The sequence below is a fragment of the Falco biarmicus genome, chromosome 10 (genome assembly GCF_023638135.1).
Source record: "Falco biarmicus isolate bFalBia1 chromosome 10, bFalBia1.pri, whole genome shotgun sequence".
In the NCBI taxonomy this organism is placed as follows: Eukaryota; Metazoa; Chordata; class Aves; order Falconiformes; family Falconidae; genus Falco; species Falco biarmicus.
The window spans coordinates 10051622-10075360 of NC_079297.1; the positions used below are offsets into that span (position 1 = coordinate 10051622).

A 23739-nucleotide genomic window follows, 5' to 3' on the forward strand; every position below is an offset into this window, starting at 1 on the left:
CTGCATTCACACTTGTTTACTCGTGACAGATGGGTGCTTGTGCCAGCTAACTAGCATCACAAGGAGAACATGACAAGTCGCATCGTGATCACATGTCCAGAGCCAAAGAACAGGCTCCTTTTTCTTCTCCTACTGAGAGCATATAACAAGCACCACCATAATGCAAGATCAGAACCAGGTACAGTAACGTGACATGGGTAATACAGCTAGGAACAGGGTGATCGCAAGGAAAGGGTCCTTATTTAATAAAATCTCAAAGTTAACAACCCTGATACAGAATGACTATTTACAGGTCCTACTTTACCAAATCATCGTTGAAAATATGACGTAAAGTGATAGGTTAGATGCTTTAAAAGAATATTGCCCTTTGTTAGGGATTGTTAGATCGGCAGACCAAAAGGCTGCTTGTAACAGTGGGACATAATCTACAATGCTCTCGAGCTAGGGCTCATTATAAGCTACACTTGTATCAATGCAAGTAATATTATTAGTATTATTTAAGGCTTGGTCATTTAAAACAGTTACAATTTTGAGTGTATGTTAAATTCTGGCTAAAAGAAAGAGCAGAAGATGACACAAAATGAAGGCACACTCTCCTCCTGCACCTGCTCCTCTTCTGATCTCAGGAAGCTTATTGATGCAGTTTTCCTGATGCAAGAACAGAGATAAGTAAGATACAAGCATGGGGACCTACCCTTCCGCAAAAGGCTCTCTTGTTGCACTGCTCCTGAGTGCTGGCTCTGTAGAGCAGGCAGGAGTTAAGGACCACCTTGGCCTCTTTACTCATGCCCTTAAGGAAGTTCACAGAAGGTTTTTTTCCTTACGGCCAGGCACATCAGCACCTCTTTGGCAAACTAAAGGTATATATTCAAAAGCTGCAAGGTAAACTCACTTGCATGTATTAAGAGTACAGACCAGGGCGTCACTCACTTTGGAAGGATGTGTCCCAGTGCAGCAGTGTAACTGCCTGAAAGATCTGGGAACAATTTCCAGTAACCTTATACAAATAGGGGCTAATGACTGTGTTTAGTAATTCACATCCACCTTTTCTGAGTACACTGCCGATTGAATATTGCACTGCACCGAGTTGTTTGGCCAGAATCTCATTATGGCATTATGCAGTGAGAGGTAGAAAAGAGGGAATCTGGCCTTGGCTGTAACTTGTTTTGTCTGAATGGGCTGACAATTTGCTTTATAGCAATATTGGTAAGGAACAAAGGGCAGGAAAATCTGCACTTGACAATCTGAGTCACGGGCTGCTACAACAGAATGTTACCAACTATTTACATACTTTTAAGTCTGAAGGGGAAGAGGACAACTGGCTTTTTTATTTGTGAGAACAAATTGAAATTGCTGAACATTTAGGAAAACAACCACCAAACATGCCTTTTGCCTAATTTTTCCTAAGTTCTCATGAAGTTATGATCAGTACAGTAGTGAAACAAACTGAAAAATAAATCTAAAGGAGTCTGTGCAGATTTGAAAGTCCATGGGAATCAGAAGAGGTGTAAAACAGCTTGAGGAGGCAAAGCAGTCCAAGTATTCAGCTTCCAAATTTGGCCCCATAAGTTTTCACTCCACAAAATACCACTTTACCCATTTTAATAGCAGAAGACATTAAAAAGAATTGACTAAACAGCATCATTTTGCATCCTTCGTTGTGTTATATTCATCAGCACAAGACACTTCACTTTCTCTGGGCTAGCTTTGACTCTTAAAAGTTTGATAGCTCTTTTCCAGACATACAGGTCTAAAGCAGACACCTCTCCTTAGTGGGTTGCACTGAATGGTAAATTAAATAGCCATCTGAAATGCTAAACCCCAGGTACCTGAATGAATTCTTTGCACTTCACTGCAAAATAAATACCAATCTAAAGGTAGAAGATGGTAAATTCTTCACAGACATGAGGAATGGAAACTTTGCTGGATACCAGAAACAGTGACTTCAGTTAAATGTTAAAGGCTGTCTTCCAAACTCTGAATGGGCACATGACAACATGTCTCAAGGCTGGCAGTGCATACAGCAATTACTGCTGCTTCCAATGTATTCCAAAAATAACTCAGGTTAATTGTTACTGAAAGGTGAGAACAGCCAGCGACTTCTATGAAGTAAGTTGTATGTGTCCTCAGTGCAGCATTATCGCACAGAGACAGGGCAGAAAGGCCAAAAGCTGTGCGGACATGGAGGCTGAGTTACGCTCCGCATTAGGGTGAAACACATTAGTGGGTGCCAAGGAAGCTGCTTCTGCTGCCACTCCATGTAGTTTATCTGTTCTGTGAAAAAATAACCTTCTTGCTTTGCTGGGGCTATCAATCCCACACCTAGCAGGAGACATTGGATGTGATTTTCACTCACACACATCCAAATGGCTATACATCACACTGTCCAAATGAAAAAATGTCTCATCAGAAGATTACTGGAGAGGACTCTTGTGGAGAGTAGAATTAATGCTGCTGACTTCCTGTATCAACTCAGGCACAAAGATCCTGAAAGAACTATGCGTCCTCCATGAGAAAGAGGGACCCTCACAGCTCAACAGCAACAGTCTGCTCACTCATAGGCATGCCAAGGACGGGCACATGAAATCAGCAGCAGGTCACAGAAATGCAAGCAATACGGATGTTTTCACTTCTATTTTCTTCTGGTTTTACTTTATACCCCTTTCTGTTCAACAAGACTAGGGGTCAAAGAGCAAGATCTTCTCAGGAGGTGAAATTCATCTTTCTGCAGGGGCTCCCATGAGTCATCACCTAAATTGCCTAATTATCTTTTAGAAGGATTTGGGTTGAAACCACAGTTTCCTTTGCTCAGACAACCAGTGGTCTGCAATGGAAGTTCCCACACATCTCCAGGGCACTGAAATGAAACAGGGCCACACAGCCCCATTCTTCAAGGATTTGTAGGTAAATAAAGCAAATAACTCTTTCTTTGCTGTCCTGTTTGGGGATTTTTCTCACCCTAAATTCCTCTCACAGACAAAAATATCTGGGCTGGCTTCCTTTGGACGTAGCTGTACTATCAGTGCAGTCTTCTCCCATTCGAATATAAGATACTAAGTTTTAATGTTTTTCCAGTTTTTGCTTGAGAGCGAAGATGTCCCTGAAAGCTAACTGTATGTACTGGAGCATTCTTGACACAGAAGTTTCCTACTAAGTATCTTTATAAGCTACATATGGATTCCTCAAATAATAAGCAGGCATTGTGTTATGCTTTGCACAGGTACAAATTAAAATTTCAAGGAAATATAATTTCCTGATATCATTTTAATTCATGTCCATCTTATGAACTAGCCACATTATCTCATCTTCATCATTTAAACAGCCTTGGAACATGATGTGAAAAAGCCAATGTACTAAAGAACTAGGCCACTTAAAACTATTTCACATGCCATGCCCTTAATTTACCATAATATAAAGAAATTTACCTTAGCTTCTTTTCTGAATAAGGTTCATGATCGGTTCCTAACTCCTCTCATTATATTTATGTACATGGCATTACTACATTTGTAATAATATTAAATGATACAGCTTCCATCATGCATAAGCAATTGCCTCCCACTCTCATATAGGAACCAATTTGTACTTGTCTATTAGAAGGCATTATATTTTGGAACTGTCACATTCATGATCCTTGAATTATTGGTAGATTAAATTATTTGAAAAACTTAAAGAATTTTCTCTCATTTCTTCATCATCAAATTATAATTTTGCTTTGACTAAGACATTATTAAAAGTAAGCTGCTACTGAACTACTAATCACATTTATCCTTACAAATGAACTTAACTCCTGAACTAGCTCATCGCAGGGACCTACAAGCATCAATGGCAGGACTTAGCTTGCACTCTTGGCAAACCACAGATGGAACAATTCTGCAACATGGATTCCAGTTACAGAAATCGCATGTTACAGCATACTTCAGATCTGTCAGTCTGACCTCGGTGCCACAGAAGGTTATGGAGCAGATCATCCTGAGTGTCATCACATGGCATGTACAGAACAACCAGGTGATCAGGCCCAGCCAGCAGGGGTCTATGAAAGGCAGGTCCTGCCTGATGGACCTGATCTCCTGTGAAAAGGTGACTCAGTGGATGAAGGAAAGGCTGTGGCTGGTGTCTGCCTGGACCTCAGTAAAGCCTTCGACACCGTCTCCCACAGCATCTCCTGGAGAACCCGGCTGCCCATGGCTGGGACTGGGGTCTCTGCGCTGGGTAAAGCCCTGGCTGGCGGCCGAGCCCAAAGAGCGGTGGGCAATGGAGTCACATCCCGCTGGCACTGGGCACAGGGGTGTCCCCAGGGCTCTGCTGGGGCCGGTGCTGTTTCATGTCTTTACCAGCGACCCGGACGAGGGGATCGAGTGCACCCCCAGTCAGTGTGCAGGTGACACCGAGCTGGGCAGCAGTGTTGATGTGCTGGGGGGCAGGAGGCTCCGCGGGGGTCTGGGCAGGCCGGGCCCATGGGCCAAGGCCAACTGTACGGGGGCCAGCAGGGCCGCGTGCCGGGCCCTGCCCGTGGGCACCGCAGCCCCGCAGCGCCCAGGCCGGGGGCACAGCGGGGGGAACTGCCCGGCGGGACAGGGTCTCTGCTCCCAAGTAACAGGTGACAGGACAAGAGGAAACAGCTTCAAGTTGCACCAGGGAGGTTTAGGTTGGATATTAGGAAAATTTTCTTCACTGAAAGGTCTGTCAAGCGTTGGAACAGGCTGCCCAAGGAGGTGATGGAGTCACCGTTCCTGGAGGTATTTAAAAGATGTGTAGATGTGGCACTTAGGGACGTGTTTAGTGGTGGAGTTAGTTAACAGCTGGACTCGATGATCTTAAGTGTATTTTCCAACCTAAATGATTCTGTGATCCTATGAATTGCAAGTGAATTCTCAGGCTCATCAGTCTTCCTTTAACTTCTTCCTTGTCAAACTGCCTTTCAGCTGCACCATCAGTATTACTTGTACTTCCATGTTTATAAGTAATATTTGAGGCAGTAAACAACAACTTGGTGGAACTTGCAAATGGAATATGGCCCCAAGTCTACTATTGCTGGCAAAGAGTGTATATAAATGTAGTGACGTGCAAGGAGTAAACATTGTACACATTACAGACAGACCTGCATATCCAGCATAACACAAAAGTGTCTGTGTGGAAGCATTTTCTTGAGCTGTCTTTGGAAGTTGTACCTTCTCCTCTTTGTCTTAGTTACAGTGAGCAGGATAGAGCTAATGTGTTTTTCCCTGCACTTCTCTATCTTCACATTAAGGTACCTTAAGCCCAGGTGTTTGCTTGTCTTTCAGTGAGCATAGATCATTTGATGTTTATTGTATTGTTCCTTCCTGCCTCGAAGCAAAATCTCCCACTGAGATTTTAGAGACAGCAGAAAGTCAGACTGTACATATAAAACTGCCAGCTCTGATGCTTTTATGCGTTATTAACTGATCTCCTACTCTTTTCTGCACTCGCCCAGGATTTCTAGATGTCCAGCAGCAGCATAACACATATGCCACAGGAAAGCTCCTCTGTGCTCTCTACCACGCAGTGGTTCTAATGGGTCTGCCAGACAAACACAGGCAGGTGTCCAGTGTGCATGCGCGGAGCCCAGTTGTGTCCATGCCAGTGGAACTTGACTGACATTTTTAGTAAAACCAGAATTAACTCCTGGGATGTTTTATAATTAAAAAAAAAATACAAAATTGTAGTGCACTATGATATATATATCACCCTATTAATACCATTTGTCTGCTCAGGTGGTGTATTAACAGTCACAGAAAACACATTAGCAAATTGCTTTGGAACAGTAAATAAACGTAATAAACATGTGAAATTGCGTTCTGAGAAAGTATTGTTCTACAAAGCATTCATAGAAAGACTAGATTTATAAGCAAAAACTAAAGGAAGTATAAAACCCTAGAACTGGCAGTGCTGTTTATTATGCCCAGAACAGACTCTATTTTAATGCATGTAAAGCTCTCTCCCTCTCGTCCTCCAAGATACTCCTTGAAACCCATCTGTTCTGTGGTGCGTTGCACTTAACCAGAGCCACCCACCATGCTGTTTCAGCATTGTACCATTCTGTGTTGTCCTGCGCAGTTCCAGCTTGTACTCCTAAACGGCAAGTTCTTCCGGAGGGAAAAACCTCTTATTTATCTGACACAGTTCTCCTATTGTACTCGGCCCTGCATGCTTACATCACTGCAAAAACAACAATGTGCCTGAAGAGGAAAGGCTTAGCATCTCGGAAAAGAGAAGCATTTTATTGCTGGAGCTTAGCATTTGGATGCATTGTTTCAGTACATTAATGTAGTTATGCAATATTTACCCTTCCTCCCACAGTGAGCCAGCCTTGTCTGTGATGGCAAGAAGCCACTTCAGGAAACTGCAGCAATAGCAGTTACAAAAAGCCTTGGCATCGTATAAGATAGCGGTCAACTTGCAGATATTAAACCACATTAAGCAGCATTAACATTGAATGGTTGACACAGCACAAAAGGTCTAGAAATCACCAGAGTTAAGCAGATTCTGAAAATTACGCCATGTGGACAGATCATTCCCAGCAGCCACAGCCTTACTGGTCGAAACAGCTCCCCGGGGCACTGGGATTCACTTGCCAGGAATATCCTCCCCCCCCCGACATCTACAATTCTCCCACAGTGATGTTACATTTCAATGGCATTTTTAATTCCTACTTTTCCTGTTGTGGTTTTAAGATAGAAGCAAGGCTATAAATGCAAGACCTTCTCAGTGTCTGCTGGAAGGCTCCTTCTGGTCTCAGAGATGCTATGAACCCTTTGTGACTGGAAAAGCTCTGTGTTTGCACTCTGCCCTACACCTTGAAATCTTGGCAGATTACGAGAGCTCTTCAAGATAAAGTCAGTAATTAAATAAACTGCTTGCACTGTGAGCCTATGCAGCAACGATACTTTAACCACTTCTCCACTTCAATATGCACACAGTCTTTGGGAGCACTCGAAAAAATGACAGGCATCACCTCCCCTTCCACGCTTACAGGCCTAAATACAGCCAAGGGGACTGAAGAGGCAACCATCCCCGCTTAGCGAGCTACGTGGAGGGCCACACTGTAAAACCACTGTGGTTGCGCTCCTACAGCTCCCTCCAGACGGGCGCTGGAGGGGCTTCAGCCAGCCCAGATGGGGCAGGGGGCTGCCTCACACCGTCCCGAGTGGCCACACGGCATCCTGAGAGACTTTTTTCCCTCAGACTAAGAGCGCGCAGCGCGCCTCCCCTCAGCGGGCAGCGGCACCTGTAACCGCCCTCCCGTCACAAACCGCCGGCCCCCACCGGCGGCGGGCGCCCTCCTCCTTAAAGGGGCAGAGCCCACCAAATCTGGCTCCAGAAGGACTCTGCCCCTTTAAGGAGGAGGGCGCCCGCCGCCGGCCGGGGCGGGTGTTCGGCTTGTCAGGCCTGGCCGCCCGCCCCGCGCGGCGCACACAGCCGGGGCTGCGCCGTTGCTATGTACCGCCTGGCGCGCCTGGGCCCGCTGCGGCCGCCGGCCGCCCCGCGCAGCCCCCCGCTCGCCGCCGCCCCCCGCGCCTTGCGCTGCGGCCCCCGCCTCGCCTGGTCTGGCCTCAGCCCGCCGCTGCCGCTCGTAACGCTGCGAGCTGCCGCCGGCAGCTCCGCCAAGGTAGGTGGGCAAGGGTGGGGGTGCCTGCGAGCCCCCCCCGAGGTACTGCGCGGTGTGAGGGGGCAGCGGCTGCGCCTCCGGGGGGAGGTGTTCTGGCGGGGAGCGGATTAATGTAGCTTTGGTTAAAGCACAAGTTGTCCCGGCCTGGGAGTGTTTCCCAGCTTTTTGGGGGTGCCTTCAAGATTAGGGGTTCGGCTGGCCTGCAGCACCCCGGGAGGGGTATATGTTTTCCCAGGGGGCTTTCAGAGTTTGAGCGCTTCAGGTGAGTTGTGAAGAATAAGAAGAACTAAAAGAAGGGCTTGTTAGTAATTCATGCCGACACAGAGTAGCCCGGGGGCGGCGGTGGCTGGCAGCGCCCAGGGGCAGCTGAAAGGCCACGCACCCCGTTAGTTGCGAGTTCCACTGGGCTTTCAACCCTCGGTTACGTTTTCGTTTGAGCTGGGAAGTGGGGGGAAAAAAGTATGAATTTGTGCCACTTCTTTTGTTTTTAAATTTGAGTTGGCAGAGGGAGCAAAGCAGATGAAGGCCTCACACGTGACTTCTTTACACCGCAGTACATTATTAAATCATGTTGATGCCGGGTTTCTGTAGGAGACGCGGACCTGCTTTACACCTGTTTGTGCCAAGATTATGACTGTGAGCTTTCCATACAAAGCCTCATTTACAGTTTAATTTCTACACCTTAGTTTTCAGGTTAATTTCTGTAGCCCCGTTACAAAGCGTAATGTGATATTTCAGATTCTTGCCTTATTTTGTCCAGAAGCTGAATCTTTGCCTAAGTGATGTGAATAAAATTGGCTTTCTAGCAGAAATATTGTAGCAAAATTATATGGAAAACAAGCAGCTTTCTTTGCTAAGTTGTATGTTATTCAGGCATGACTGTACTGAGTAGTCCAAGTAATATCTGTTCAAGTGGAACCGTTCAGAAATTGCCTGGTGTGTGAGCCCGAGAGCATGAGTGAGTTGAAATGTGATGATGGGAACAAGTTATTTTTCAGTCCTTATGATCCATCTTGCAAACACAGCTATAAGACCAAGAGTTCCTCTGAGGCTTATGTATCTCACCAGATTGTCAGCTCCTGTCTTCATGGCAGCTGTCTGAAAAAAATCTTCATGTCAGGCTCCTTAAATAGATAATGATCATCTTTGTTTGGATGAAAAATTCACTGTAGCTATTAAATCTTAAAATACCATTCAAACCATGCTTGGCTTTTAAGAAAATCACACTGTTGAATAAATTAATGTTCTTGACTAGTATGTGATGTCGATTGAATAATATGTTAGGACAGCTTTTATCAGAAGGTATTATGAGGCTATTTTGTTCAGTTTATTTATGTAGTTCCATTCAATAACTCAGTACTTATATTTTACAGACTGGGAGTTAAAACAGCATTCTTCCCTCCTCCGCCCCTCGACGTCCCCCCTTTCCTATAATAAAACTGAAGAGTAAGAGAATGAATTCTGAAACATGTTGAAGTAGCAGGCATGTAGTACAGCCATGCATTGAATCTCATTACTTGCAGTGGCTGAAAGTAGTTAATTATCTAACTATTAATCCATTATTTTGCTAAATAAGCTTGCTTAAAAACATATCTATTTAAACATGTTTTCCTCATTTACCTTCTAGTATTGAAACTGCTTGGCTTAAGCAATAAAGGATTTCTTTTTCTACTGGACATGTTTTCTTGAGTCAAGTTTCAGTTTCTGTTGAAATACTGCTTTGGCTTATCAGCCAAAAAAAAAAAAATCTAACATTATTTTTTATGTTTGAATATTTTAAATACACAATAAGCAGAGTAAGTTGAGCTACACAATTCCCTAAATACATATTTATGTATCAGTGTGTTTTCCTGTCGAAATACAAAGGAATACAAATTACGATTAAAAAAGATAAAACCAGCAGCAAACAGGTTTGGGGGGGGCTTGGGGTGGTGGTGTGCTTTGTGTGGTTGAAATTGCCAATTAAAGCAAGTTCATCCTACCACTAGTGTTGTAAGAGGCATCTATCTTGTATCCTAACTGACAATCTCGCCAAATCCAAGGATTAATCAAGTGTGTTTCTTCCAGTTTGTGCCTTGAAACCGACCTACAGTAGGACAAAGTGGTGCCAGGCACTCAGTAGCTGTACCTGTCCTGTGGGCAGCAGTGGCCTTTAGTCTGGCTGTCATATTGTCATGACTGCTGCTGAATTCAGCTGAAAAGGGACTCTTCTAATTTCTCCTGACAACCGTTCACTAATTAAGAGAAAAATCCTGAGGTCTTTGTGCAAACATTTTCTTTCTCTAGTTAGTATTTCTTCTATGGCAAGTATGAGGACGTATCCAAGGGCTGTCATTACTAGCAGCATATATGCCCTTCTTTGCCTGCATTGCACTATCAGATTGGGTTTTGGAGTATGTCTCACAATGAATTTCTGCACTTTAAATTTACCCAGATAAAAAGCTGTCAATAAATTTTACAATGACAAACATTTTCAGTGAAGTTAGGCTATTTACACCAGCACTGCCATGTCTGTGTAGCTACTGTCTAGACCATGGCAACACTATTGTTGTATATATGTTGACAGCAACTACTGTCAACAGTAGCATTTCCCCAGTTCTTCCTCTTTCAGCTGATCTACAGAGGGTGATTTATAAGAACTTAAATGTTGGACCCCTGCTATCTAGTAAGTTGTTAGTAAGTCGGCATCAGTGTGGTATCGTAGTCTTCCAGTGCCATCAGCTGCTTAGCCCTTGAACAAAAAACTGTGTTACAAGAATTCACTGTATAAAGCTGAGCAGTGGGTATAAGCAAAGATCTCTTTGGCACCTCGGTCTCATCTCTCAAACAACTGTGTGGGTGTGCCTTGATGCATATTTGAATCAAATGGAAGACTGGGACTGTAATAATTTTTAATTATGAAACTTGCGTTATGTAAGAACTTGCACTAATTTCAGTGCGTTCCTTTGATATGAATAGCTGGGAAAAGGGATCTTGCATGGGCTGTGCCACAGGCATCTGCTGTCCTGATGTGAAAGAGTAAGAGTGTGTTACTATCTTCCCAAAGTATTCCGAACAGCACTGTATGCAAGCCAGTTCTTTCATTATTTCATATTGGTTCAACTGACTAGAATATGACATTGTGCTTAACGTTAATAAATACTTTTAATTGTTTTCTTTTTAGGATGCAGGTGGACCCCCAAAAAGGGCAGCCACAGATCTCAGTGGTGAAAACAAGAAACTCAACAAATCCCAGCAACTGAAACAAGTTTTTAAAGAGTATGGTGCTGTAGGGGTTTCATTCCATGTTGGAATTTCATTAGTATCTCTAGGAATCTTCTACCTGGCTGTGTCAAGGTGAGGTTTATACAGTTGTCTGTAGTCTCTAAGTAATGGTTTAGCCAAGAAAAATATCTTACCATTGTGCTTATTTCTGGAAGGACACGCGTACTCTATGCCTGTTTGGTCTATACAGAGTAATCTTCTGAATGTTGAGTGTAGGTGGATCCATAAATGGATCTAATCTCCCATCAGGCATGAGAGAAGAATAATGTATGTGGTCTTTTTGCATAGGTTCACCATCCATGGTGAGTAGGCAAAAATAGCAGAGACTGCACCAGTGTAACTAACCAGATGAGAGAATTTATTTTTGTTCTGCAGAGATATCTTTTATTCTCACACAGTAGTGTGGTCTGTAAAGATAGAGCCAAAGTGCTGGAGCTTAGAGATAAATTTATTTTTCTGGGTGTTGAACTCAGTTTCTGCAATTCAACTGCAGAAGGCAATGGCCACTAAAACAGGATTAGATTCAAAAAAGAAAATACTAGATAACTGTGTAGGAGTCAGGTGAGAAATTGTGTACATGGCTTCTGGTGGGAATGCATCGGTTATAAATATGTCTGTTGAGCATGAGGGATTTCAGCTGAGGAGACAGGGAAACACGTTGTTCTAAAAACATTCCCTGCCACTTACCCTTGACTTCAGTGGAAAAGTGTGAATGTCTGATGTCTCTCATTTACTATATCATTGCACAGGGTGACAATGAAACTCTTTTCCTTCAGGTATGATTTAACTCCCAGTTACAAGATACTTTACTGTCAAGTGAAGGGGGAAAAGTTAGTAACAACTTCTTTTGGAAAATTACTCCAAATGTAGGAACCTTGATGAAAGCTGCTATGTCTATAGAGAATTAAAATATTAATGGATTTGGTGGATAATGCTTATCTGAGATCCTTAATACTTCCTTCACTTGTTAGATTTTAGATAAGATGCTTGTCATTTTAACAGCTTTGTACTCCTGTTAGGACACTTGAAGCCTAACAACAGGTACCTTATTTGGTTCGGGTTGATCTATATTAATGTGATAAGTTTCATCAAAACACAGAATAGGCTTTACTGTAAATTTTTGGAAGATTAATTTACAACACAAATTCACAAATTTCTTTTTTAAAATGAAAAAGGAGAGGAATCTTATCTCCAAAGGTTGAGCATGGGGGCTGGGTATTCTCCATGCACATGCTGCAGCTATACAGTTTTAAAATTAAGAACATACTTGACTTCACAGGGAACTTGTCAATTTAAGAAAAAAAAAAGTGCATCTGAAAATATTGCATGTGTTGTTGCTACAGAACTAACTTAAGCTGTTACTGCTGAAATAATTCCTTGGGTTTATTATTTAACAACATCTAATATGAACATAAATTCCGGAGTTGGAAGTATGCCATGTTAAATTCCCTGGAAAAAATAGCACTTTTTATTTTTTAGCATGCAACCTTAAAATAAACTAAAGAAATATTGTTCTCTTTTTCCCCAGTGGTGTGGATATGACTGCCGTTCTCTTCAAACTTGGTTTCAGTGAATCATCATTGCAATCTAAAATGGCTGCTGGTACAAGCACATTTGTGCTGGCATATGCTATTCACAAATTGTTTGCTCCAGTACGAATCAGCATTACTATAGTTTCTGTGCCATTTATTGTCCGATACTGCCGGAAGATTGGTTTCTTCAAACCTCCTGCCCCAAATCCATGATGACTTCCTATTGGGTTTCACTCTATTTTTTTAAATGCTCTGTATCTATGTAATTTTCAAGTTGCTAAATTTCTTTAAAAGACTTATTTGGATTCATGTTAATGCTGGCCTCCACTTGCATTTCTTACTTGTTGATTCAGGTAAATCTTACACTGTGAAAAGAGCTGTCCTTATCTTCTTCCCCTTTTGCCACTTCTGTAAAAAAAACTGTTACAATGGTATCTTGTTTCCACTGCAAGTGGTAATATAAATGCTTGACAATGAGCAGTCTCTTTAGAACACACAGTTCTGGGTCTTTATAATCTAGCTTTTTGGGCCTTCAGGGTTTTGGTGGTTTTCTTGTCAAAATAGAGTGGCAGAATTATTTTATTACTGTGTAGGGGAAAACAGAGGAAGATTCTTTTCCTAATGGTCTGTGAAATAAACAATATCCTACTATATGAATAGTTATTCATAAAATATAGGCAAGGGTGTATATTGGAATCTAAGGTGGTAGGTTGGTGTTTCTTTTGTTGTAAAAGGCATATATTATGACTCTAGTCTCGCAATACAACATACATGCTGAGCTAACTTAGGTGGGAGTACCTGTATGATTAGGTTTTGCACAGTGATAATTTTTTAGCCAGAATAGGTGATGCACTGTTCTGAAACTACAGCTCCTTTGTGGTGCTTCCATGTTTCAAGATTTTGTTTGAAAAAATGATTTATTTATAGGCTAGGAACTGGCCGTACTGAAATCCTTTTTTTAATATTTTTTTTTATGCCTGTAGACTCAGAAGAAGTTCTGAGTCTACTGCAATCAGTGTAACCAGAATTACCTCCTATGTGAACATACTCCAAAGATCATCAAGTCAGAGGCAAGGTATCATGGGGTTTTAAGGTATTGAGATCTGGCTTTGTACTGGAGACACACTTTTTAATCTGAAAACTAACCCTAGCAGCTTTCTGCTCCTGTGGATGAAACTCAGATCTGTGTCTGAAGTCTAGACATTACAATTCATAGCTTCTCAAGAGCAATTCCTGTGCTTTTATCTGACAAATTGTTGAATGTACCAGTTAGAGGTGCTTTTCATTTCCCTATTTGGACACTATCCCTATTAGAATGTAGTTGCACATGCATATATTCAGATACCACCTTTCAATTAATCCAAATACTGGATCCCAAAACTAGGTAGTCAGTGTAATATTCTGTGGTAAACCTGGGTTTCAGACTTTTTACTGTGCTTCTATGAGAGAGCTCGAGCCAGATCTTTTGTTTGGACCTGTTCTTCCTTCCAGGTCTGCTGTTCTTACATTGTCTTCCGCTGTCTTTGTGCTTACATATACCCCAAGGTGGCTCTGACACAGATCTCTTCATATAGGAACCTGATTAAAGTAAATAGCAGAATGTTAACCCTGGTGAGCAGAGTAAATTTTTTCCCTCCCCACCCTGAAATTTAGTGAACTGAGAGGAGGGAGGCCTGGGGTTAGGATGAGACTTGGCTGAGGGAGGGAAGGAGGAGCAAGTAATTTTTTTCATTACAAGCAACCTGTTAATTCCACTCAGCCATAACATTAAATTGCCCCCTAACTCCTTTCCCATTCAGAAAGTCCAATGCATTGGCTGGTTGGATGCACTGAGGATTCTCAGGCTCACAAGTGAGTGAGCAAGAGTTTGTGCTCGAGGAAGATGAGTCATACCCACATAGATCCTTGTACCTCTGTACTATTGCTACCCTTTGACTAACCAGAGGTTTTTCTCTAAGACAAGGAAACCTGGGAGAGTGGTAGTTTACTTTCTCCACCCTGTGGAAGCAAGCTGACACTAGAGGCTGCCACCTGAAAACAAAGAACCCCTTGACAAGGGCTTGGTCTCAGTGGAGCTGTGCTGTAAGCCCAGGTGAGGGTTTAGTGTCCTAATGTGGAAACAGCTGCAGCAGTGAGCAGGTACACATTCTAATCTTGATGAATACTACAAATATAGCATATACTGTAGACATGTATTGCATAGTTACTGCTCAAAATACCAACCTTAGGAGCAGGACATACTGAGAATCAGCCTTGCAGTGTGGCCTGGTTCCACAGGAGCTGTAGGCTGTGTTACAAAGAGCTTGTCATCACAGCTGCTTGGCTTGCTCTATGGAGCCAGTGCTCTGCTGCTTAATGTACCCACATGTAAAGGAGGAATGGCTGTCAAGCTCATTTTGACTAACTACTTGTTCAAAAAAACCTGGGTTTTTCCTGTTTCATGCCTCCTTTGCAGTGTGGCTGCTGAAGCTGGCAGCTTGTCCACAGTGCTAACTTCAGCTTACTGCTGAGCCAGCTCTGAGTAGAGCTTAAGTTTCATATCAGCTTGTCCCTCAAGGAAGCTCAGCCTTTACCCTTTGACTAATCTGCCACTAATATACCTGGTGTGTGGCTAGAAGCTTATTACCAAGCATTTGATAGTGCAGTTCTTACCCATCTGCACAGCAGTTAAAGGGTTATAATGGTATGAAAACATGCAGCCAGCAGTACTGTAGCTTTCCATTAACCTCTACACTCTAGAACAGCTACAGTCTTCTAAATTTCAAGTGGGCAGTCACTATTTCTTAACAGTAAGTTTTACTACACACACACCTGTTCACAGAAGTCTCTGTTGGTTTTTTCCCTCTACATGCCCTCTCTCTCTTTATCAGGTTAGGGCAATGTTCCGTTACCAAGGATAACAAAAAAATTCCAGAATGAGGCATCCTTGGGTTTGAGTCATTTTAGCTTAAGACAAAACATACTTAAGTTGATAGAGAAGGAATATACAAACTTAAAAAAAAAAAACCACACAACTTTCTGTAAAGCAGGAATCATTCAAAGCAAATACACTTAAAAGTCACCAGCACTAACTAGAGAGTTTCTTGCAGTAAAAAAAAACCTCATCTAAATTATGACCAGAAATCAGATTATCTATCAAAATAAATATGGTTGTTTAAACTACTGGCAATTCCTTTGGGTTTTGTTTTGGGTTTTTTTTACGAAGTATATTTTAAATTAATTTGAGAATATATTTTAATTCTAGAATCCTTGCTTGTAAAAGGATCATTTTTAAAAATGGTTTGTAAAATAGTGAAGATTACATTAAAAGTCTTATAATGAAAATACAATAAATTGCTTTCTCTTAGTTGGCTTGAAGTGTTTTACTGGAAAAGAGGTGGGGGTTCATTTAGTGTTTTGGTGGCCAGTAGCCTGACCCTTGCTAGATTTTGGGGAATAACATGTTACACCACCAGGTGTTGACATTAGTTCTTGTTACATACCTGCTTTGATGACAATACTTCCCAGACCTTTCAGACCATAACCGCACTAAAAAAAGGAAACAGCAGGCCTAGGTTTCAGTGGTTGGAGAAAACCTGCAAGATAAGTAGCAACACATTTGGTACTTACCTTGTAATCCTGTGTTATGATTGTAGAATAGGAAGTGACCACACCTACTTTTTGGTACCAGCACAAAGAACTTTGACAGAGGTGGGAAGTAAATTTATTTTATGATCATAGACAAGAAGTCAAGCTGTACTGATGACAGACAAGTGGTTAGACAAAGCCAGGGGAAGTGATAATGTCAAAGGAACCTTACCATGCTAGTGACAGTATATAACAAGTCTTTATTTTTAAAAGTGGTAACATTTTAGACAAGATAGAAACAAAAATAATGTACACATCATTAGGACACTTAGAAACACATTCACCTTGCTCAGTTTCAGATTACACCACAGTTGGGATATCCTTTAGCAGCCCAATAAGTTAGGAGACAGGTAGCTCCAGGATATTGCACTGTTCAATAAGCTAAAACAGCTTCCTCTTCTTGGAGCAACAAACCATTACCAGGACAGACCACATAATAAGAGCCTTGAACAGCTTAATACTTACATCAACAAACCTGGCCCAATGTTACTGGATTTCAAGTATATTAAATATTCCACAACCTCCAGCTAGAAAACAAATCATTTTACATTGCAATTAGAGTTTAAAATGACAGCCAACCCAAAGATCTCCATTCAATTTGCAATTAAGATTCTAAGACACACTTTTCATGTTGTAAGCATTACAGTAGTCACAGTACAAGACTCCTCTTGTTGATCCCATGAGGTTACTCCTGCTAAGACTGTGTTCTGGGTAGGGCAGCAACATCACTCTTTCTGCTGTTGGGCATCTTTGTAGAGTTTGCTGTAATCCAGGGATGAAGTAGTACATCCTTCAGGGGCAGTCGATGGAATGGGTTATGCTTCAGAAGCTTTGCAATTAAATCTCTCGCACCTTCTGTTACAAATGGAGGAAACTTGAATTCCACCTAAGGAAAAAGGAAGGACACTAAAGATGATGCAAAAGTTCTTTGGCAATAACCAAACTAGAGATAAAGAACTCTACCCTCCATGATGTATCTTGGAAATTAAAGGTGTGTCAGCCTTGTGGGCTATGCACCTATGCCAGCTGAGATGAGATTAAACGATTTCATCATAATTCTGATGAAAACAAGGTTCTTGCTGCTTGTAGAAGTTAAGCAAGCATATTTTTCAATGTCATTCAAACAAGATTGGTTTGCTGGAACCTCTCTGGGGTATGAAACAGGAAAAGTTAAGCTTATTATTTTTAGTAACACCGTGAATGCTAAATATTCATTTTGTAAGTTAAAAAACAAGGAAAGATATTGAGAAGGTTAATTGCTTTAGGAAAGAAGTAGAAGTTCAGATGCAGGCAGAAACAGGGTCTAACCAAGGAAGTAAGACAAGGTAACTTAAGGTTTCATAGTCATTCCGCTGAATGACTGAGGACAGTTTTAGGAATCTAGTTTCCTGCATATCACTGTCTTGATACAGTTCTAGTTACAGTACATGCCATTTCTTCAAAATGACCATTTTAAGCTTCAATAAGACAATAGAACTGAAAGGCAGCACAATTCAGCTAATCCAAATAAGTGTTTGCACATACCCTGGAAATAGCTCTGTAAGTTTCCTGGTATGTTTCTGCTTCGAAAGGTGGTTTCCCTACAAGGAATTCATAGCACAGAACTCCCAGGCTCCAAATATCCACCTTTTCATCATGTGTTCTCCCCTCAATCATTTCAGGAGGCAGGTAGTCAAGTGTCCCACAGAGAGTTGTTCTCCTGAAGAAAAGTTCAAGTTAATGGTTTTCTTACTATGGTAATTAGAAGATACGTTTCAAGAACCAGATAAAAGCTAATGCTGGCAAATCAGCTGTACCTTGATACAGCCTAGCCTGGATAGAGTCAGCACCACCAGAACACCCAGCAAAAGAAGCACCAGCAGTAAATCTACTTTTGTTTTAAAGCATCTCAGTCACTGCAATCAGTCTTATCCCTCCTTCATTCCACTTGCTCGATCAAATAATCAATGTCTTAAGTACTGCTAGTGTGGCATTTGAACACAAGTGCTGATCTTTCATCTCAGGGACCACTATAACCCTACACCAGTATACCAGCTTTCTTCATTTGTATAGTTCAAAACTTGCTAAACCTAGAACAAGTTATAAAAACCAGGGTAATAACACTCCCTCTCATCCACCAGTTTACTATTAAGACCTCTGCTGCAGCAGCCTGCTTCTGAAGTGGTTTCCACACACACACCCCCAGTATTTTTAGGAAGTACATATTTACCTCCATTCCACAATTGCAACTCTGACAAGAAAGCTGAAATACTTCTGTAGTGAAAATGTCACTGCATAAGATAGATCTTGCATTCTCACCTAGAAGATGGGGCATGTACAGACCATCCAAAGTCCGCAATTTTTAATTCTCCATTTGACCCAAGCAGCAAGTTTTCCGGCTTGATGTCTCGGTGAATCACACTCTTTGAATGACAGTACAATAGGGCATCTGCTAGTTCTGTAATGTACTGTAATTGAAAAGAGAACAAATCTTTAAAGACATTGTTACTCTAGCTTATCTAGCTACAGTGTAGCCTTTTCTAGGCATAATTAGTAGTTTAAGTTAAAGCAATTATTCCTTAAACCCTTGAAGTCTGGCAGTACAGGCTGTTGCCTGGAGTGACCAAGCACTTGCAATATTAAGTAAGCAATGATGAACATTATATTAGTACTGTGCAGTAATTTGTCTTCCCAACTTATTCCTTGTTACAAGTGCACAAGCAAACTAGCATCTAAGGAATCTCAGTCTTGCACAACAGAATACAGGACTTCATCTGAAGAGCTAACTTTATCCTGCAGATATTCCAGATATGAAGAGCAAGTAACATGTAAGAAGCCAGAGACTTACAGTAGCAGTTCTTTGCTCATCGAACTTGGTAAGCTTCTGAAGTTCTTTGTAGACTTCTCCACGAGGTGCATACTCTAGAATAAGGTAAACTCTTGTAACGTCATGGAAGTAGCCATATAATCTGAGAATGTTGGGATGCCTGCAAAAAGATTTAAACATTCTTCTGAACAAGGTGTTTGTCTGTATAACTTTAATTTCTCTTTCCTGCCTCTTCACTTTCAAGACAAGGAGAGGAACTTCAACATCTTGCAAGTGTTCCTTCAGCTCACAACATATCCATTGAGAGCTTCATGGCATGTAGATGGCGTTTATCAAAGCAGCAGCTTAGACGCCCTACAAGCAAACAGCTAGCTAAGGGTTTGGCTAATTCCTATCTTCTTGAACATACTTTTCTACAGTTGCTGGAAGAGGCGATTACCATTGAAGGTGCCAACTCTTACGGGGTTTGGAATTTAAGCTTAAACACTTTAAGAAACAATTTCTTCAGCAAGATGGGCTTATTTTCCAGGAAGCAGAATAGCAGAAACAAGTGCACTCGAAAAACTGCAATTCCAAGCAGCAGATCTGAGTTTGTTGGATTGTGGTTTGGTTTTTGATGGGTTGGGTTTTTTTGTTGTTGTTTTGGGTGGTGTTTTTTTAAAAATAGGAAGATTCACTACCAGAGGTTACTTCATTGCAAGTTAAACAAAGGTATATCTTGGTGCAGAAAGGCAAGAATCCTAACTAGCAATTTCAAGGTGTTGGGTTTAAAAACAGGCCTCTCTTCTTCAACAGGATATGTTTTCATAAACAAGGTTACTTTGTTTGAACACAAATAAAGCAGGGAGTAATAAAGGTCACTAAACTTTACCTAAGATGAGACTGTATTTCAACTTCTCTTCGTAGTTGATGTTCTACACCAGCTTCCTCAAGTTGTGTTTTAAAGAGCACTTTCAGAGCAAGAATAAATTTACTCTGCTTTTCACGTGCCAGGTACACATTTCCAAACTTTCCTTTCCCCAGAGGACGACCAATTTCAAAATCATCAAGAGACCATTGCCTTCTGCAAGAGGAAGGAGAGAGTTAAAAAAGCTAGATACTTGTGGGGGCTTTGACTCCCAGGTTTACAATCTATAATGCTCCTGTTCCATAGATACTTAGTGATCTGAACTACGTTTTAGTCTTTAAAAGATGACCAAGAGGATAAAATACACAGACACTTTTCAAAATAAATTTCTGAAAGCCAGTCTCCTCCTTTATGCGCAGAGGTACTAACCTCAACCACACTACTACAAAATCAAGACTGCATATACCAAGCCAGGCTCATTTCAGTACACTTAGAGACACATTACTAGTGCATGACAGAACTGTTTAAGCTAGCCATACTACAAAAATCTAATTTCATCCTTGGGCTCCAGTCTCTTGCAGATATGAAAGGGGCTTTGTTTTCAAGTGTACATCTTGTGACTGGGGCAGTGGCTATCAGTGTTCTCTCATGGGAAAAGCTATTGTACCCATTTAGCCAAAAGTTTTCTTTAGATTACAAGAAGTCCTTGTTCCTGAGAATTACCAGGTCAAAGTAAGCTTTCCTAGAGTTTCTTATGTCCTGCCTGTGAAGTGTAAGGCCACTTGTCTCCACAACCAGGGGGCTCAAATAGCTATCAGCTTAGCTGCAACTTTGTTGCAGCATTAAGTCCTGGAAGTTAGAAAACAAGCCTAATCCAACAGGACTCTGTGAGCTAGAACAATTTAGACATAAAACTTACTTTTTAGTCTCTTCATTTTTCTTTTTAGCAGTCTCCTCATTTTTCTGTTTAGAGGTGCTTTCTGCTTCAGGATTTTTTGCTGTGTAGAGAAGTAGATCAACATCATGAACCAGATGCATGAACACAACACAAAAATTCACATGGGAGCAAATCTAACCTCTGTGCCATATCTGAAACTGTTCCTAGAATACATGCAATGACATTTTAAACAACCTAGTGTAACTCACTATTGTCAAAGCAGCATAGCAGTTATCAGTGCCATCAAAGTGTAATTTAAAAAGCTTTCTTGAAAGTCAGAAAAACCATTAAGCTACCCCCCCCCAAAAAAAAAAAATACAGTATTCTCACATATCAGAGATTAACATGAATAGTGGGAAAACTGATGTATGAGTGCCAATTAACTCACAGCTGCTTAATGAGCATCGGGAAACTTTTAAACACCCATATTGGTCCTCAGTTGGCAACAAGGATAGTGCAGTAACATCTAAGCTGAAGTACATGCTGCTATTCTGTTTTGGGGCACAACCAAGTACTTCTCTGCAGAACTGTCCCACATCAGCAGCAGCAGCTTTAGGCTTTCTGCACTGCACACTGCTTCACAAAATAGAAGTATCCCCCAAGGGCCACAACTATATAAATATACGCATATCATCCACAGAATTACCAGGTACTGGAACCTGTTGAGGTTTTTCATTGTTCTTGGTTGGAACTTGAGACCTAGCAGTTGCTTGGACAAGTTTTTGTCGGGGCTGCTGTGTCATCTGGCTGTTAGGCAGTTTTTGGTTTGACAGTGCAGGTTTTTGTGATTGCACAGGAACTCGCTGGGCAAAGTTTGAAGGACACAGAACACGTTGTGCTTGAACTCCACTGTTCAGTAACTGGCTCTGGACAGAATGCTGAGACACAGGGACACGTTTTGGGCCATCCTCAATGGGATTAGAAATCTTCAAAGAGAAAATACTACATATTAATAGTAGAATAGCGTACTATAACCTTTACATTCCCCATTCAGCAGAGCAGAAAAAACCCCACAAAGCACATTAACAAGAGACATTAGGGTTGTCTGATCTTATGTTTTAGAATGAAAACATTCTTAAATTTCTACAGTGACAAGAAAAAGCAGTTTTCTACAACAGCACACTTAATTATAGCTAGCAGAACTTCTCCTCACACATCTGAAGAGCATCAGCCAAAAGTATTAAGACAACAAATCTTTACTATAAAAATATACACTGCTTTGAGTCACTGCTTCCTTTAATGCTGTTGATCTTAAGACACCTTGCACTGTAATGGGACTTCAGTAAAATAAAGCAAATTTAGAAAGGCTCAGCTATCTGCTTTTAACATTTTGCTTCCAATGAGGGAACGTAGGCTCACATTAGGCTTATATTTAATAATTTCTTACTTTTTCTGGGATACTTGGCCTACAATTAAGTTCAAATACTAGCTACTAGCTTCTCACATTTTTGACCCTCTAACGATACCTATGCAAAAAGTTGTACTTTTTTTCTTCCCTAGGTATTATTTAGTATTTTGGCTCAATTCACTAAAAATGACATATTGACAGCTTGATTAAAAAGCAGCTTTGCTTACGCTATTCCAAAACCTTACCAGGACCCATTTTATTTTAAATTAAAATAGAAATAAATCGCCTATGTTTCTATATAGAAAAATTAGATAATCAGGATGATCTTGAGTACTGCTGCCCAGGCACTTATTAGTGATGTTAACACAGGGATTGCTTTTGGAAGCCATATGTGGAATAAACTGACTACACTCATTTGCTCTCTCTTTAAGGGATCTTGTACTTAGAACAAGTAGGAGGATTTCCAATTCAACTATAACATACAAACATTAAAAATGAAAAAGTAAGCACTGTGCTCTCCAAGCAAAAGCTACTGACAGACAACAGTATAAGTTGTTTCCTGCCTGCGGAAAAACCTTGTTTCAAGGCAGTTTTCTATCCCCTTCTTGCTATTTAGTACAGTTAATGGTTACCAAAGACAGCTGGAAACCAGCAGCGCTTGTGCGAGCAGGAGGGACGCACTTGCCAACCTAGTGACTCGTTTACCTTCGCAGCACGACTAGGGTATCCGGAATGGTTCTCTTTCATACTCTTGTCCATAGTGTCGAGAAGAACAGCTACGTATGCCTCAGCCTACAGATGAGACCCAGCGAAGGGCAGTCAGCTCCACAGAAACACCGTGCTTTGGATCGCCTCCCCCCGCCTTCCAGCTCGAAGGCCGCAGGCCCCGAGCAGGGCCTGGCCCAGCCTAGCGTCCCGCCGCAGCACCGCACACCGCCCCGTCAGCCCGCACTCGCAGCCTCCCACCGGCCCGGCCCCGCCAGCGGCTCCGGCGGGCGAGCAGCCCCCTCCGCGCCGTGCCGCACCGCTGCCCGCCGCCGCCGCTCACCCCAGCCTGTCACCCCCTCCGGCCGCCGCGGCGGTTTGAATTCAAACCGCCCTCCTTTAAATACCCTTTAAACGAGCGCCTCTCGCCATTGGCCCTTCTACCGCCGCTCGCGCCCGCTGATTGGCTCTTCCACACCCGACCCGCCCGTGGATTGGCTCCCCGCACGCTTCGCTCGTCGCGGGGCCGGGCCTGGGCGCCGCGAGCCTCTGGGGCGCATGCGCAGCGGCAGCCTGCTGCGTACCCCGAGCAGGGCCAGGCCGCCCGCCCCCAGGGCGGTGTTTGCGCTACATGCGTATTTTACGTACCGTCTCTCCGCCGCTGGCTCCTTCCGTACTCCAAGTGCGTGGATCGGCGCCCCGCTTACACACTTTTCTCCGCAAAGTCTCTGCCTGGCCGGGTCTTCCGTTACGCAAATCGCGTACGCCCAGACCACCCACCTGTGGCAACGCTACAACTACCGTCCCCTCCTCGCAGCCTCCGCGGCCTCGGCGTGCGGCCGCCGGCGGGGGGAAGGGCGCCAGGTTAGTCCCGCATCCCGCGAGGCACCGGCCTCCCCCCTCTCCTCCTCCGTGCACGCACCCGCCGACCCGGGCCGAGGGAGCGGCGGTGCTGCCACCTCGCGTGGAGCCGAGCGCGAGTGGGGCCGGGGCCATTGTGTCGGGCCGGCGCGGCGGGCGCCCCGCGGGCAGGCCGGGGCAGGGCG

The 23739-nt window shown here is 42.6% G+C and overlaps 2 protein-coding genes across 3 annotated transcripts; one reads left to right on the forward strand and one right to left on the reverse strand.

Annotated features, from left to right (window-relative positions):
• Positions 1–7373: 7373 nt before the first annotated feature.
• On the forward strand, positions 7374–15769 carry FAM210B (family with sequence similarity 210 member B). Its single transcript, XM_056353250.1, has 3 exons — positions 7374–7627; positions 10791–10963; positions 12420–15769. The coding sequence occupies exons 1-3, from the start codon at positions 7457–7459 to the stop codon at positions 12634–12636; spliced, it is 561 nt and encodes a 186-aa protein (XP_056209225.1). The 5' UTR covers positions 7374–7456; the 3' UTR covers positions 12637–15769.
• Positions 15770–16230: 461 nt separating this feature from the next.
• AURKA (aurora kinase A) lies at positions 16231–23692 on the reverse strand. Of its 2 annotated transcripts, none has more exons than XM_056353246.1 (9): positions 23342–23692; positions 22694–22780; positions 21287–21566; positions 20623–20701; positions 19728–19919; positions 18878–19016; positions 18349–18497; positions 17575–17749; positions 16231–16936 (listed from the first exon to the last, which is right to left on the reverse strand). In XM_056353246.1, exons 1-9 carry the CDS (start codon positions 23687–23689, stop codon positions 16745–16747), a joined length of 1641 nt encoding a protein of 546 aa, XP_056209221.1. In that variant the 5' UTR covers positions 23690–23692; the 3' UTR covers positions 16231–16744. The 2 variants fall into 2 exon arrangements, with proteins under 2 accessions (XP_056209221.1, XP_056209222.1); XM_056353247.1 differs by lacking the exon at positions 23342–23692 and adding an exon at positions 23037–23112.
• Between the last annotated feature and the right edge of the window lie 47 nt (positions 23693–23739).

Coding starts and splice junctions, on each gene's coding strand:
- FAM210B (XM_056353250.1), top strand. CDS start 7,457: ATGTACCGCCTGGCGCGCCTGGGCCCGCTGCGGCCGCCGGCCGCCCCG. Junction 7,628..10,790: donor CCGCCGGCAGCTCCGCCAAG/GTAGGTGGGCAA, acceptor TTTTCTTTTTAG/GATGCAGGTGGACCCCCAAA. Junction 10,964..12,419: donor TTCTACCTGGCTGTGTCAAG/GTGAGGTTTATA, acceptor CTTTTTCCCCAG/TGGTGTGGATATGACTGCCG.
- AURKA (XM_056353246.1), bottom strand. CDS start 23,689: ATGGCCCCGGCCCCACTCGCGCTCGGCTCCACGCGAGGTGGCAGCACC. Junction 19,920..20,622: donor AAAAATGAAGAGACTAAAAA/GTAAGTTTTATG, acceptor TTCCTCTTGCAG/AAGGCAATGGTCTCTTGATG. Junction 17,750..18,348: donor GTACATGCCCCATCTTCTAG/GTGAGAATGCAA, acceptor ACTTTTCTTCAG/GAGAACAACTCTCTGTGGGA.